Genomic DNA, 15,246 nt, shown 5'->3' on the forward strand with positions numbered 1-15,246 from the left:
GCATCACGGTTTCCACAACTGAACGTCACTTTAAGTGGCTTTAATGAAGAGGCAATCCAGGTAAGCTTGCAAGCAATAGGAAGGAATGGAGCCCATTTCAGGACACCATTCTCTCCATGGGGGTAAGGCCAAGAAGCGCCCGGGTCACTGGATGCCGGGCCTCTCCTGTTCAGACAGCTCTACCACATATACCTCTTCTCTTTCTTTAGAAAAGATCAGAAAACCCTGCAGGGTTCGTTAATCAAAAAATTTATAGCAGACAATATCTGAAGACACAGGCAGGCAGACATCTCATGGCAAACAGCTAGCGAGGCCTACAAATGTGCTCATTCTAGCCACTTAGATCCCTTTAAACAATTCAGACATGAAGATAATCTATCCTAATTCTTTTCTGCATTATTGACACTATTGACTACCCCCAATCCACAGCACTATCTAATAAATCAGTACGGGATTAAGCCAAGAAGAAAGAATGTGATAAAGTGTCATTTGTCCCCTCCGTAAATCATCAGATGGTGAGACGCAAGGGGAGTAACTGCGGTGACAACTGAACTTTCCCATGCAGCAATAATTGTTGTGCCTTACCTACCGTGTCCCACATGTATAACCACGGCTGGTGCACAGAAGCAAGCCCCTGCAACAACACCACCATCCAACCTCCATGAGGGAGCCCTTCTACCCCAGTGAGTTTCCACACTGAGCAGCACTTTCTAATTAAAGACAGAAAGGGCTGATGTGCGGGTTTCAGTTCAATTGCTTTCGATCTGAAGGTGCCCACCATGAGCAATGGCTTCATTTACCAGGAATTACCCTTTGTACAAACCACTTCACTATTTAAAACAAAGCTCATGCATCACCATTAGGTGGGGAAAAATGACCCATCTTTGGATATTGACAGTGGTGTGGACCACTTTAGAGGCCCCCTTTTCCTCCCCTCTTTAATGTGGATTTTAAGTATTTGACTCGTTGTTAAATTTGGGCTGATTAAAAGGTTGGGAGTGAACAGCACTTGACAGATGAGATGGCTTCGTGGAACAGAACTGGAGACAGTGAGGGTGGGGTGGGAACAAGGAGCAGTAAGTTCATATGCTACTGGTTTTCTTTATAGAGTGGGAACGCTGTGCAATACACAGCTCTGGAGGTCGGGGATATGAAGTGTGCATCAGAAAGCAAACCGGAGTGTCTGTGCCACCTGTGTCCTCAGTATTCCTTACCAGGAAATGGGTACCTGGTGTTCGTTCCCCTTGATTTAGGAGAATGCTGTAGTGTGTGTGTGTGTGTGTGTGTGTGTGTGTGTGTGTGTTTGTAAGAGTATGCACATACTGTTTTCTATTAAGCAAACAAAATAGATTCTCCTTTGATCTCACTGATAATAAGCTCCAAATTTGGAAATGGAATTCAGAATTCTCCCTCAAAGCAAGAATGTTTAAATGAATATCCAGTTAGTAACTCTCGAAAGATTTTGCATTGGAAGTATATACAAACTGGAAGTCAAATTGTGGGACAATGTCACCCTCAAAGGAGCCACAGTAAAGGGCCACTGCAGTGCATCAATCTGAAACATGTTCTACACCTCAACAGTAAGAAGAAAAGCTGGCTGCTTCAGCAACCCTTCATCCCTTCTATCTAGAAGTATAGGCTCTGGCTGTACACTCGTGCAATGTGCTAGCAATGTTTAAGTGTGCATGGATGTACACATGTGTACATGCGAGTGATGACATCATGGGCTGAGTTATCTAGATGCCAAAGGGGCTGCCAAGGTTTATCCTGTCTCACATTTCCAAAGGGAGGAGAAAAAAAAAGGCAGAGAAAGTAGGGGGAAAAAAAGAAGAAATCATAAGCTTCAGGAAAATATTTATGTAAAGGGAAGTATTAGAAAATATAAACAAGTAATATAAAATAAATCAAACAATGCAATGACCAAAGATATCACTTCATTAGTCTGAAAAAAATAAGCTATTTGTAGCAAAGGGGTTATGTTGTTTTCACTTGAACATTCAGTGTATGTTCCCAAGGCTGAGGCATTCTAATTGATTTTTGTTTTCATGAGTTGTCTTAAGGACAAATTTGAGAGTATCTAGGAAGAAATGGGTTGTTAAGACCAAGACCAATGAAAGCATATAACCAAGTCAATTTCCTTGAGTGCTTGGGTAGGAGATGGTCCCTACATAAGACTTCATTCTAAAATAAAATATTGCAGCTAAGACCTAGAAGTCCCCAACACATGAGACCATGTGCATGGATAAAAACAGGATGAGAAATGTTTCACAAAAGATAAGAGGATTTTAATTATTTTTGTATGTAAACTGGTGATGAGGATGACAGTGGTTTCTGACACATACCTTTTTCCTACACGCAAAATTAAATGCTTCTAATGAAGGTATTGCTAATCATAAAAGAAGCATGATTCATTCATCTATTTCATGAATGTGCTTTGAAAGTATAAAATCGCTGTCTGCTCATCAAACACATGGATCCATAATGCTAGCTATAGATTAATAGCAGAAAAAAGTACAGTTGTTCCACATGCGCAGAAGATGTGTAGTCTGTACTGATATGTGGCCTGTGGAGATTAAAGGGACTGTCTCATCTGTAAATCAGCCGGTTTTCTGACCTTGATTTTGAATCATGCCATTAAAAGGTCAGAAGAGATGACCCCAAAGCACAAGTCTCTGATAGTGAATTTTTGGAAAGTGTAGTGGTGACAGCTAAAAACCTTGATCATAACTAGGACAAACAAAAATAAATGTCTGCCTGTTTTATACTTCAGAATTTTAGTAAACCTCAGTAAGGGGCATACTTCTGTCACTCACACCTGTTCTGAACCCATGCCTCACTCAATCGTGGGGAGAACGCATTGAGACCTCATTTCAAAGGCCGTCCTCCATCTACCTTCCTGAGGAACCATGCTGTTGATTTAGTCACCTCTAAATATTTGTTATGGCTGCCAGCGCTTCCTGTGTGGCTCCCTCTCCATAGCAGGTGCCTTCCACAGTGGGAAAGCCTTGGTGCCACACCATGCACTCTTTATTTTCACAGAATAGATCCTTGTTCAAAGCCATTGTCCTCCTTCCTAAGTTCTTCAATGAGCAAACCAGTTTAATAACGAAGCAGAAATACAGATTAGTTAAAACACATAAGCACCAAAAACAGGGGAAGCACTGAGAACCCGTAACATTCTACATCTTAAATAACATTATTCCAGTTGATTCACAAATAAAATGAAAGACACAAAAACTGTGGTTTTTTTTGTTAGAAAAAACAAGTTACTCTCATAATTTGATTCAATCCAGATGAGATTTAACAAGTGAAGAAATGCTTACTGGGATGTTTCTGTGATGAATAAATGATGTAAAATGCACAGGCACTTGACGCACACTCACAGCTGAGGCAAGGAAATGGTAGATGCTGGTGAACCATATATTATCAATAATATTATCAATACCTTCCTAAGAGATGGTTCCTGGTGTGACTGACTAAATGGGAAACCAAATAAAACAAATACAAGTATAAACCAATTTATTCACAGGATGGTTTTAAGGAGCTGTTCTCAAAAAAAATAAAAGACTAGCAGCAGTAAATATGAGGAAGAAAAAAATTGGCAACTGAGCTGATAACAAATTACCTGAATGATCAAAACAGAACCCCTGACATTTTATGAAGACATATATTCCTGTAGCACAAATTAGAATGGGACATGTTGGAGGAAAGGGGCTCCTTTCAACTAATGGAAAGGAAGTTTGGTTAACACACACATGTAACCAATCTTATCCTTAAAGTGAATTCATGGAAAGACAGGCAAAAGGATTATCCCCAGTGAAAACTTCGTAAGGCAGGCCAGAGGGAGTCGGGTCATGGATTCCCACCAGCAGACAAAACCCCTCTAATATTGCCAACTCACGGCCACAGACCCCGCCCCGTGATACAGCTGGGCTGCTTCTCCACAGGACAGTGTTAGGTGGTTTCCAAAGCCCTGGAGTATTGTACTGGGCCGAAGCCTTTCTAGTAAGAGGGAGGAGGAGACCCACTGAGGCCCAGAGCAGACACTCAGAGCAAGAACCGAATCCAAAAATTCACAGATGTGGACAGGGTGGGAATGAAGCCAACAGACATCTGGGCAAGACCACTGTCAGGGAGTGGACAGGCCTGGGATATAGAAACAACCAAAGAAGCAAACAAAACCACCCTGTGTTCGGGCCAGTCAAGACAGCATCTACCTAGGCTCACCCAATGCTGGGAGTTTCAAAGAAAATTGGGTAGGGGGGCTGTCAAGCTCCAGAAATCCCAATGTACTGCTTCTTGTGGAATGGATAGATACCACAGACAAACTTAACAAAGATCTCTCTCTGTGTGTCTCTATCTCTATCTCTCTCTGTCTCTCTGTCTCTCTCTGTCTCTCTCTCTCTCACACACACACACACACACACACTTGCATCGTACATGCACACTTTGTGTCGATCATCAAAACGGCTGAATTAAAACTACAGACATCAGGATGTCTTCACAGAGCCCCAAACTCTCTCAACATACTAGGAATCTCCCCTCACCCCACCTCGGGGACTTCTGACATGAGAAACGATGCTCACAAGAAAAAGCCAGTTTTTCATTTTCAAATTCCCGGTCCCTGAGGCTGGAAATCGGTGTTCACAAAGTATTCAGACAGGTGAATTAAAATAGCATCGTGGTTTGACCGAAAACCAGAGGCTCCCAACAAACCTCATCCCAAAGCTCGAGACCACCCCCCATTCTCCACTCCCACCCCCCAACGCGCAGCCCACTGAAGCGGTACCCAGTCTGGCCAAGCTGAGAAGGAGCTGCCGCCGCCGAGAAAGAGCTGAGCGTCTTACCTGCTGTAAGTACATAAAAGTCAAGGCACACGAGAGCTGGGGACACATGCCCACGTTGGGGAGTGCCACGCAGGTGGCCCCCGTCAGAGGATGCTGCATCGCGATTCTCGGGTGCCCGCAGAGCGAGAGCTGAGATGCTCACATACAATCTACAATCACGTTGCTTTTTTTTTTTTAACCCTCTTGCCTAGTCGCTACAGTTTTTTTTCTTTTTAATTTTTGCTGATTATCTAACTCATACAGCAGTGCCTGTCCCTCTTGCTCTCTCTTCCTCTTTCGTCTCTCTTTCTCCCTCCCCCCACCGCACCCCAAGAGAGTCCCTCCTCCCTGGCTCTCCTCGCCCTCGGGTTTGCTAGTACCCAGCGTTCACCAGCCTTCAACTAAAGACACTTGGAGAGGCTGGGAAGTAGTGTTGGCTCCCCTTGGCTTATTGGGCCTGTTGTTGGAGCACTCTTAAAGTGGAAGATGCCCCTCATCCCACCCCCGCCACCCTCTAAAGGTGACAAGAGTGGGCAAAGTCGACTTCTATGAAAGACAGGGGTTAAGATGCCCAGATAGAGACGCTAGATAGGGAAAACGGAGAGATGGAGTAGGGAAGGGGGAGGAAAGAGAAGGAGGGGGGAGATGAGAAGGGGAGGGGGTGGGGGATGAGAGAGAGAGAGAGAGAGAGAGAGAGAGAGAGAGAGAGAGAGAGAGAGAGAGAGAGAGAGAGAGAGAGAGAGAGGGAGAGAGGTTTTGACTCACAGCTTCACTGGTCGCTCACTTGCTTGGTGCTGATGCTGGGAGTCTTCTCATTTGTCAAAGAGGTCCAGGGGCAGGGTTGTGGGTTTCTTTCTTTCTTTTTTAAAAATGGACTCGCCAAAATTTAAAATTTGCCTGCTAAAATCCTCCGATGGGAGGGAGAGGGCGAGCGAACGTATGAGCGTCCCACATCTCCTGCAATCAAAGGAACTGGACCATTAACAAGACTGCTCAGCTGGGACCCTGAGGAGCCCGGAGATTTTCAGCCTGCGGTTTGTTTGCCTGACTCGTTGGCAAATAAACACAAGAAAGGGATTCCCCTTTTGTAAGAAGCTAGAGGGTGATGGACATGCCAGGGTTTGGGATGCTGTGCGGGATGGGGGCGCGAGAAGGAGGTCCTGCCCCCTCTCCTGCTCCTCTGGGGGCACTGCTTTCTCCCTGGAATCAGCCTACCCGGGGCAGGCAGCCCCGAGCGTGCGGCTTAGCCAGAGAATCCACGCAGCTGTTACACTAAAATGCCAGCTCGAGGTAATGCGAGGGGCCTTCTCCCAGCCTAGAACCCTTTGCTCTTCTCAAATTATAAACACGCGGGGTAGGCAAAAGTCCCTGTCTTATAAGAGATTACTGTTTGTGATGCAGAGAGCAAATTGAAATGGTTTTATTTTATATTTTCCCCTCTTGCCTGGCCTCCTTGGCCAAATTAACATTCCACTCTTGCAGTCAGATCTTCCCCCCTCCCCTTTATCTTATGAAGTAATAATTATTCATTAGTAGATTTCGTTAGTCTTTATGCAATAAAAAAGGGGATGTGATCTGTGAATTAAGAGAAAATATGAAGACTCTAATTCGTCCTTGATTCCCACAAGGGGGAAAATCCTGGCGATAGTAAAATCATTATCAGGAATAGTTGCCATATTTTATATAGATTTATTTTGAGTCAGTGAGTGATTGGGTTTCTTTATTCTCAGATCAAGGGTCCACTAGATAGTATCCTTCCCTGGTTGCTGGGTTCCCAGAAAGAATTATAGGTGAAGACTGGTACTGGCTCTGCAAAACAGAACTGGCCCCTACGGGGGAAAGACTTCTCTCAGGAGAGGACACTGAGGCAGGACCCTGGGATTAGCCTCTCTTCCCCACACACTTCCAGCAGAAGGAGGCCTTCTACACTGATCCCTCAACTTGGAAGCCGCAATTCACTTGGCAGACTAATCAAAACGCTTTCTGATAGGAAAGAAAGGAATGATACCACAGTTCAGCGTTGTTCTTCTCAAATGTTATCAAATTCACAGCTCCACTGTGCCCCAGCCTGACTGACTGTTCATGTCTGCCTTCCACCTTTGAGGCCACTCCTCCAACCACTTTGATGGGAGCTCTGTGTCCTGTCCACTCTGCAGGCACTCAGAAGCACGTTTAACCCTTTGCAGCAGCTGTTCAGAGCCGCTGGGAGAGCCAAGGCAAGTGCTCCTGTGGCTGCTTAGGGGTAAGAGGGCTGGCAGAGATAATTCTGAAAAAAATGCTTGCTGATGTCGTCTCAGAAATCAATGGCACTTGTCACACAAACTCTGATTCACACAGACCCCAAGTACCTCTCTCCTTATGTTCCCTTTTTTGTACTTAGTTTGATTTTGCAACTCCTCAAACCAGTGAGAAAGAATGAAAGACCAGAGATCGGCTTTCCAGTCTCTCTTTCCTTTCCAAGCTCTTTCTTTTGATTCAAGCAATTTAGTTTTTGAACAACAGGGATTGTTTTGTTTTGTTTTGTTTTTTCAGTCTGACACTGGAAAAACTACAATGTTCCAAGTACAGGGTAGAAATTTCTCTTCAGCTCATTTTCATAAGGAATGAGATAAGTAAAACTTGGCACTTTAATAAGACTGTATCTGAACGATTTAATGAAAAACAAACATATCCTGGAAAGAGCCACTAACAGCTCTCACCTGCCAGGAGCCCTGTTTCCTCCTAACATGAAAACTCTCAGCAGGGACTGAGTTCCTTCAAACCCACTTTGAAGTAATGGCTCACTCTTCCCCTTACACTTCTTAGAGTCAGCCACATTGGGAATCTGTTAGTGAAGCAATGAGCTCGCAGTCCTCCTAAAACCAAGCCAAAATTATTTGGAGGCAGATTCTGTTCTCTGGCTCAACCGGCCCAGGTGTCCCTGCACAGTATGAACAATTGCAATCACTAAGTGCTCTTTTCCTGGACACTTTGGCTATGAGAAGCCACTTGAACAGAGAAATGGCTGTTTTCCCTCTGTGGGTAACATCAGTGTAGAGCATCGAAGGACCCCAAATCAAAAGGCACATTCTTTCCGTGACTGTTTTTTATATACTGATGATAAAACTTGGTGAAGCTTTCTAGATGGCATACCAGAGTGCCAAATCTGAACCCCCTCTCAATGATATAAAAAGGAAATTCTTTCTATGTCATTTAGTGGGGGAAGAGCAGGAAGAAAATGTGCTTGTTTCTTTCTACAAAGAGTCCCTGGCACTCAAGATTACTTGCATGTATGTGCTGTCTGTGCATTCAGGGGCTGCCCTGCTGGCTTTCAGCTACAAGGACCCTTAATTGAATAGCTATAGATGCCCTGTAGGAAGTCAGAAGGCTTAAGGAAAAATAGCAAAGAACAATAACATCTTCAAATAGTACTTTCTTTGAAAGCAGCTGCCCAAGTTCTTATTTAACCCAAACAATAGTGTTTGCAACATTTTTCACTCTCCCCCAAATTTGTCAATGAACTAAGAAAATGAAATAAGTCATTTCTACCTCTCTTTGTTCCTTATTACAATTTTCTAAAACTGGCAATATAGTAAACCTTGCATTGAAGGATTCTTTGAATGGACATTGCCTTGTATCAGAGTAAGAAGGACTCTGTTAAGACAGAAGGTAGGACATTTGGATGCAATTCATATGTAATTCATACCACGGTGTTAACTCAGTGACAATATCAAAATGAATCTTAGATAAATATGAATATCACTTCCAAATTTTAATACACATAACTACATATTTTAACCTTAAGTCAAATGAGAATAAAAGAAGCCTTTTAAGAGAACTTTATTATTTATTATCTCTATCCTAAGCATTACTTTGATTGATGGCCTTGCAAACACTTGAATGCAATTTAGTTAGCATTAACTTCACTCCAGGGGCTGTCCCATTCTCTGGAGCTGTATTGGCCCAGAGAGGACAAACAAAGATCCCTCACATTGTAGAGCTTATATCCAAGTGTGTTCGTGCTTGTGCGTGTGTGCGTGCGTGCCTGTGTGTGTGTGTGATGAACAGAGAAAATAAGCAAGTAAACTTGTACCATAACAGAAAGGAGTAGGGGCTGTCAGAAAAGAGCAGGAGACAAGTCAGATGAGGAGATGCTGGAAGTCAGGGTGTGGGGGGGGGGGGAGGGGACTGCAGTCAACACTAGCAAGCTTGCCAGCTCTGTAAATTGCAGTGTCAGCCTTCAGAAAGCCCCCTGCTTCCTGCCCTTTGCAATCTGATTCCAAGCCTCAGGGTTATCTAATAGATGGATTTTGGAACTCTCTGGGGTCCATCCATGAAACAGCAGTGGGAAGCTGGCACTCCTAATGCTGCAAAATTGGAGAGATTTTCACCTTCATCTATGATTACTAGACATGCAGAGTTTAATGTACTGGCTGAGAATACAGGATATGGTCAGATAATACTAACTTTGAAGGGTGAATGCATGGCTGTCTGGGTAGGTGAATGGATGGATGGATGCAACAGGAACTTGGATTACATGACATCTTGCTGTCTGTTTCCACTCAAAAAGCATGCAGTCCAAACCTTGGCTAGCTTTTCACTTCTATGTACTTTAAGTTGCCAGGAGGTCTCAGTCCCTCCAAGCCACTGGGAAAAAGATCCATTTTCACACACTGTTCTCCAGGTGAAAGCATCACTCGCCATCACTGAGTCACCGAAGGTGCTCCAGCACAGACTCACTCAAATGAGCTCATCTGAGCAATGGGCTGCATCTCTGGCAGAGTCCATTTCAACTTCCTAGTTACAATTGCTTTGTGTGTAACGACAGGGTCCAGCCTAGAGATCAAATTCTTCCTCTACAAGGAACCCTTAAACTCCTGGAGATTTCTACCCTGAGTGTGGGTTGTCAGTGAGCCTCTGACTAAAAATAAGCCACACTTGCAAAAACAAGAACAGAAGCACACACTGTACCCAGATTGCAAGAGCACACACTACAATATCTTTCCTCTCTTATTTTTAATTTTTTTACAGTTTTAAATTTTGTGATACAGTGCCTTACTCTGTAGTATAGGCTCACTTTGCACTCACAAAAATCCTCCTGTCTCGGTTTCTCAATTGCTGGAACAGGAGGTATGAGCCACCACATTCAGCACACAAATTCTCTTTTGGGAAGGTTGAAGCAAGAACATCAGAAATTCAAGATCACCACATTGGAAATTCCAGACAAATCTCAGTTGTTTGAAATGCTGTTTCTTTAAGAAGTAAAAATAAAAATAAATTCAAATAAAAACTATGGTCATTGTGACTATTATTGCCTTTTGCTGAAAAGACTGACAGTAATTACCAAATAACACTCTCCAAGTTCTAAAGTAAAATGCCTACCAATAAAGTAAAGTTGAAGTAGATATGGAGAGACATACGGTCTCACATACTTGTCAGAATGTCAAAATTGGTTGAGTTCAGAAGATAACATTTTGGCATTGATTATCAAAATGTAAAATGTTCCTATCCTCTCAGCGAACTATTCCAGTCTCCTATATCTGCACCATTGAAAATTGTGTTGAACACAGATGTGCATGTGCCAGGTTATTCACACTTATGTTGCTTATAAAGGCAAAGGACACAAAGCAATAGGAAGGGTATTTAAAATGTAACTGCCATCCACACACCTGTTAGAGGGAACCAGAAGCATCTGCATGTTTTCCCTTGGAGAAATCACTAAGAAAGTATTTTAAGAAGCTTCAGAATATACAGAATAACATTTCTGTGTGAAATCAAATCAAATAGCAATAAAAGCCTACAACGGGGGCCCGGGAGATGGCTTGGCAAGCCTCATGACTGGAATCTGAGCCGAAAACCCTGAAGTCCTATGCTAAGACAAGAAGTGAACGCGGAACCCTTAGAGGAAACGCTAGGAAACTCATGGGCCTGCAGCCTGGGATATTGGGGCACAGCAACAGAAACAAGGGAGACCTTGTCTCAAACAGCTGGAAGGAGAGAAGTGATTCTCCAAAGTTGTCTCCTGACTGTCACATTTGCCATAGCATGCACACACTCGTGAGCACGCGCACACGCATGCACACACAGACACACATTCACACACACAGTGATAATTTACAAGTTAAAACAGTAACAACAAAACAAAAGTCCACAATTTATAAATAGCCAGGGGTTATACATGTGTGAATATAAATACACATGCATGTTAAATGCATAAAAGAGGGCCTGGAGGACTAGTACTAAAAAATGTGTTTATCCATAGAGGAATGGGTGATTTGATTTTTACTCTGTACACATTTAATGTTGCTTGAATTTTCACAATGTGTCTATGTGTAATTGCCTTTGTAATAAAACAAAACAAATATATTATAACCATTGCTACCTCATGTCTATCACAGTTGTAATTATGAAATCTCCAGGTTTTAAGGCTAAGGAGACTAGACATCAGTTAAAATATGAATGGCTCTGGAAGAGGACAGGAGTTTGGGTCCCAGCACCCATATGAGAGAGGTCACAACTGCCTGTAACTCCAGTACCAAAGGATCTAATGCCCTCATCTGATGACACACACATATACAGATATGCACGCACATGCATCTACCATAACAAAAATGCATTTCATATATGGGAAGACCTGGGTTCAGTACTCAGCATATTCCAAAAATATAAAAAACATTAAAAAAAGATCTTCCATGAAAGGTTTTAGGATCTAAAAACCCCATGTTTGCTTCAGGCATTACTTCCCAGGGACAAAAGACATTTAATTTATTTGTTCATAAATGAGAGGAGTTGAATCCTTGCCTATCACCTCCTCAGATATCAAGGGTGCTGAAAACAGACTGGCGAGTTGGCATCTAGCATATGTTTATGTAGGAAATTAGGGGTATTGTTACTTTGCAAGCTTAGGTATGTCTAGACCTCAATTGACCTCCTACCAGGTTAAACCAGTTTATCTTGGCACCCAGACCTAAAGTAGAAACCAGGAAAAGGTTCAGATTAATTTATACTCTTTGTTCCTGCAGGCTCCATCTTTTCCCTACTCAATGACAAGGAAGATTGGGGGTATAAAAAGGGTATCCCTTCTTCTTTGCCCTGTGTGGTTATCTCCCTGGCTGCTATTGCGGGGATTTTCCACTATGAACTTGACCTCTGAACATAGAGGCTGTCTGTGTCACCGTGAGAGCAGGTTGCATGGCATACAGTAGTATGTTGGTGTTAACGTCTGTAAACACCTGTCTACACTGATTACATGTTTTAGGTACAGAAGGTACAGAGGAAAGGGACATACAGGTCTTACCAGGTTCCCTTGATGCTATTCTTTCAAGGGGAGGCAAGGAACACTGCTGCCTCTAGGCAGCCTCCAGGAACTATCTAAACACTCTAAAGCTGTTGTTGACTCTACTCTATGCCCTCAAGATGTCCCAGAGTCTGGTGACACTGAAAATGGCCAGGGGCAGGAAAGGGAGCCACTTACTGTGACAGTAGTGCTAGGCCCTGATGAAACTTTGCTAAGTCTCCAGAAATGTCAACTGGGTTTACATTCAGGTTTGGTACTTGTAAGGATTGTCAACCTGGGAAAAAAGGAGAGTCATGCCAGTTTCTTCTTCTGTAAAATGGAGTCAATAAAGAGGGGCTCTCCCTGAGCAAGCTCGTTATTTCCTACCCTCCTCTCCAATCAGAGGCTGTTGGAATAAAATTTAAAACAGGGACTGCATGAAATTAACAACTTTTACATTTGTGACCAAGTTAGGAAGTTCGTACACACAACACACACACACACACACACACACACACACACACACACACACCCCATCTGCTAGCTTCGTCACTTCAAAAAGGAAAGGGCATTTTACACCCAAAAGCAAAAAAGCAAGAAGGGCATAATCTCAAAATAAAGGACGGCCTTTCAAATTGATTAAATTTAGGTCTATTAAAATTTTCACTAAATTGCCCTTGATTTTCTCATTTAGCTGCAGTCTGTTGGAAATGCCATTTGAGGAGTCTGATGAGCCTGTAGGTCAGCACTTGGGAACCACTGAGATAATGAACGTAAAGTGCTTCTCAATCCAGGCACCCACACTCTTAAGATCAGGGATTCTTGGTAAGTGTCACGGGGATGCTTGGAAACAATTAGCAGCAGTACTCACTGGATCTGAGCAAGTGTCCACTTCTTGCTGGATCTCTGCAGCACAAACCCCATGCCCTTCCCAGTTCTGAACATTCTGACCAACAGATCAGCTTGACTTTCTCATAGAAGAGGTGTCGGAAAGGTCAAGGGAATTGGTTATGATGAATCACCAGAGTTTATCCACTCTCTGCAATGACACAGCCCTGTTCCTCCAAGGCCACCCTATAGCATAACTGGAATGAAGTATACAGAAACTCTCTGGTTCATGACAGGGTACACAGTACACTGCATAGAGGACTCTGTCTTTGCTGCTCCACCTCATGGGACTCAGTGCTCATACTTCACTATCTGATAGCAAATATCTATTAAGAGGTGGGGATAAAACACTATCATAGAGCGCTTGCCTAACATGCACAAAACCCTTGGTGGCATTCATAGCTCTGTAGAAATCACTCATGGTGATGCACACCTGTAATGCCCACACTTGGGAGGTGGAGGCAGGAGGATCAGACATTCAATGTCATTCTCTGCTGCAAAACAAGCTCAAGGTTAGTCTGGAATGTGTGAGATCCTGTCTCAAAGCCCAAACAAAAGAAAATAGTCTAGTGACTTCTAAGCTCTTAAAACCTCAGTTCCATTCTATAATGGAGAATAGTAATATTGCTCTTAATAATGAATTTGTTAAAAACTAAAATATAATATGAGGTTCTGAGATCAAAACACATGTCCTAGCAACAAAACCAAACAGTAGAAAGTATTAGTATGAATTATTTTCATTATCATTCTCTAATAATTTATTGAAACAGACACTTATCCTTTTTACCAAATAAATAAGTAAATAAATCACATACAAGACCAGTAAAGTCAATACATTGACAGGATGCTGACTTGCAAATACAATTTTGTTTTTGAATAACATGGCATTATGGAAAAATATAAACATGGTCTTTTGGCCCTGGACTTCTGCTCTTTTGTTTGTATGCTCTTTTCTTTTGTTTATTGGTTTGAGGTTTTGCAGTTGTGTGTGGGAAGACAGGGTATACATATCTCAAGCTAGTATCAACCTCACTATCCTCTTGCCTCAGTCTTCTAACTGGTAGAATTACAGGCATGTAGTACCACAGACAGGATCACGCTGGCCTTGAATTCATCACATAGTTCAGGTTAGTCTTGAACTCACAGGTTCCACTCTTCAGTCTCCTGAGTACTAGGACTATAGGCATGCACTAGTATTCTCAGCCCTGACCTGATTTGCTAAGTACATGATTTGACCTTGCTAACAAACCAAATGTGCACATTAGTCCTCATCTGCTCTCTTCTAACCCAAGTTCTTAGATAACCTATGAGGTCAATTCCCCTCTGTGATTTGGAGAGGGATTGGATAACATATTCTAGAAGATGTCTTATGGCCAGATGGCAACTAATGTTTTTGTTTTGTTTGTTATCTTCACCAAACCCTAAGATAGCTTTTGAAGGCTCTCAACAACATGTGAAAATATTGAAGGTTGAAATGAATGTATGCTTACTTGTAAATAGGAAGGAGAGTAGGGTTTCCTTTCAGGATTTAAGAACAGGTTCAAGGATTATCCCTCAAATTATCAGCTGTACCAGGAGAAGCAAAGGTGTTTCTTCCAAAACAATGGCAACATAGTTGTTTCCATCGTGGCAGTGACCACCATTATCATCATCATCATCACCATCAGCGTTCCAGTCTTTTTGAACACCTCACCTGAGCAGGCAATTTGACAAAACACTCCCCTTTCCAATTAATCCACAAGACTTCCTCTCTCAGAAATCAATCGCTGATCCCGAACATCTATTTTTACAGAATGACATTATCCCAGCTTTCTACTTCCTCTCTTGAGACAAGATCCATAGAAGCCCCACGCTTTCTCAAAGAAAAAGACCCTGACTCCTGTGTCTCTGCCAGCACACTCTTCTCATCACCTCTGACCAAAATGGCAAGTTCTGGAGAGTGTTCTATCACACTAGCCAAAGTGCTGGAGAGATCCACAGCATATCTATAAATTTAGAAAGTATCCAGAGCAGGCAGATAGCTTCTATTCTCATAGGAGCTTTGCTGAAACAATAGATTCCAAGAGGAGATGCTAGAGGAGAGAGTTCAATGTTTAGCAGTTTAGAGGGTGGGAGTTGGCTTCCAGCACACAGGACAGAATGTTAAGAGCGTGGGACCCAGGAGGGTAGGCGGTAGAGACAAAAACGGCTAAGTGGTGATTTCTCCTAATGAATGTGTGGGCGGGGACGTCTACTTTGGGAAGCCTCCACATCCACCCACTCGTGTTTCGACTTTCT

The 15,246-nt window shown here is 42.8% G+C and overlaps 1 protein-coding gene across 6 annotated transcripts in view; it reads right to left on the reverse strand.

The window, feature by feature from the left end:
* Nucleotides 1–15,246, reverse strand: part of Rbfox1 (RNA binding fox-1 homolog 1) — a 2,068,553-nt gene that overhangs the window by 346,253 nt on the left and 1,707,054 nt on the right. The window contains exon 1 of one of the 6 annotated variants that reach the window (XM_040747953.1): nucleotides 4,848–5,151. The exons of 3 other annotated variants lie outside the window; for them this stretch is intronic. In XM_040747953.1, the coding sequence (XP_040603887.1) occupies nucleotides 4,848–4,946 (99 nt within the window). In that variant the 5' untranslated portion in view covers nucleotides 4,947–5,151. Of the gene's footprint in view, nucleotides 1–4,847; nucleotides 5,152–15,246 lie in introns of those variants that run through there. 2 more of the 6 variants (XM_040747951.1, XM_040747957.1) reach the window with 2 other exon arrangements.

This window comes from Mesocricetus auratus, unplaced genomic scaffold, assembly GCF_017639785.1.
Source record: "Mesocricetus auratus isolate SY011 unplaced genomic scaffold, BCM_Maur_2.0 Super-Scaffold_100007, whole genome shotgun sequence".
Classification (NCBI taxonomy): domain Eukaryota; kingdom Metazoa; phylum Chordata; class Mammalia; order Rodentia; family Cricetidae; genus Mesocricetus; species Mesocricetus auratus.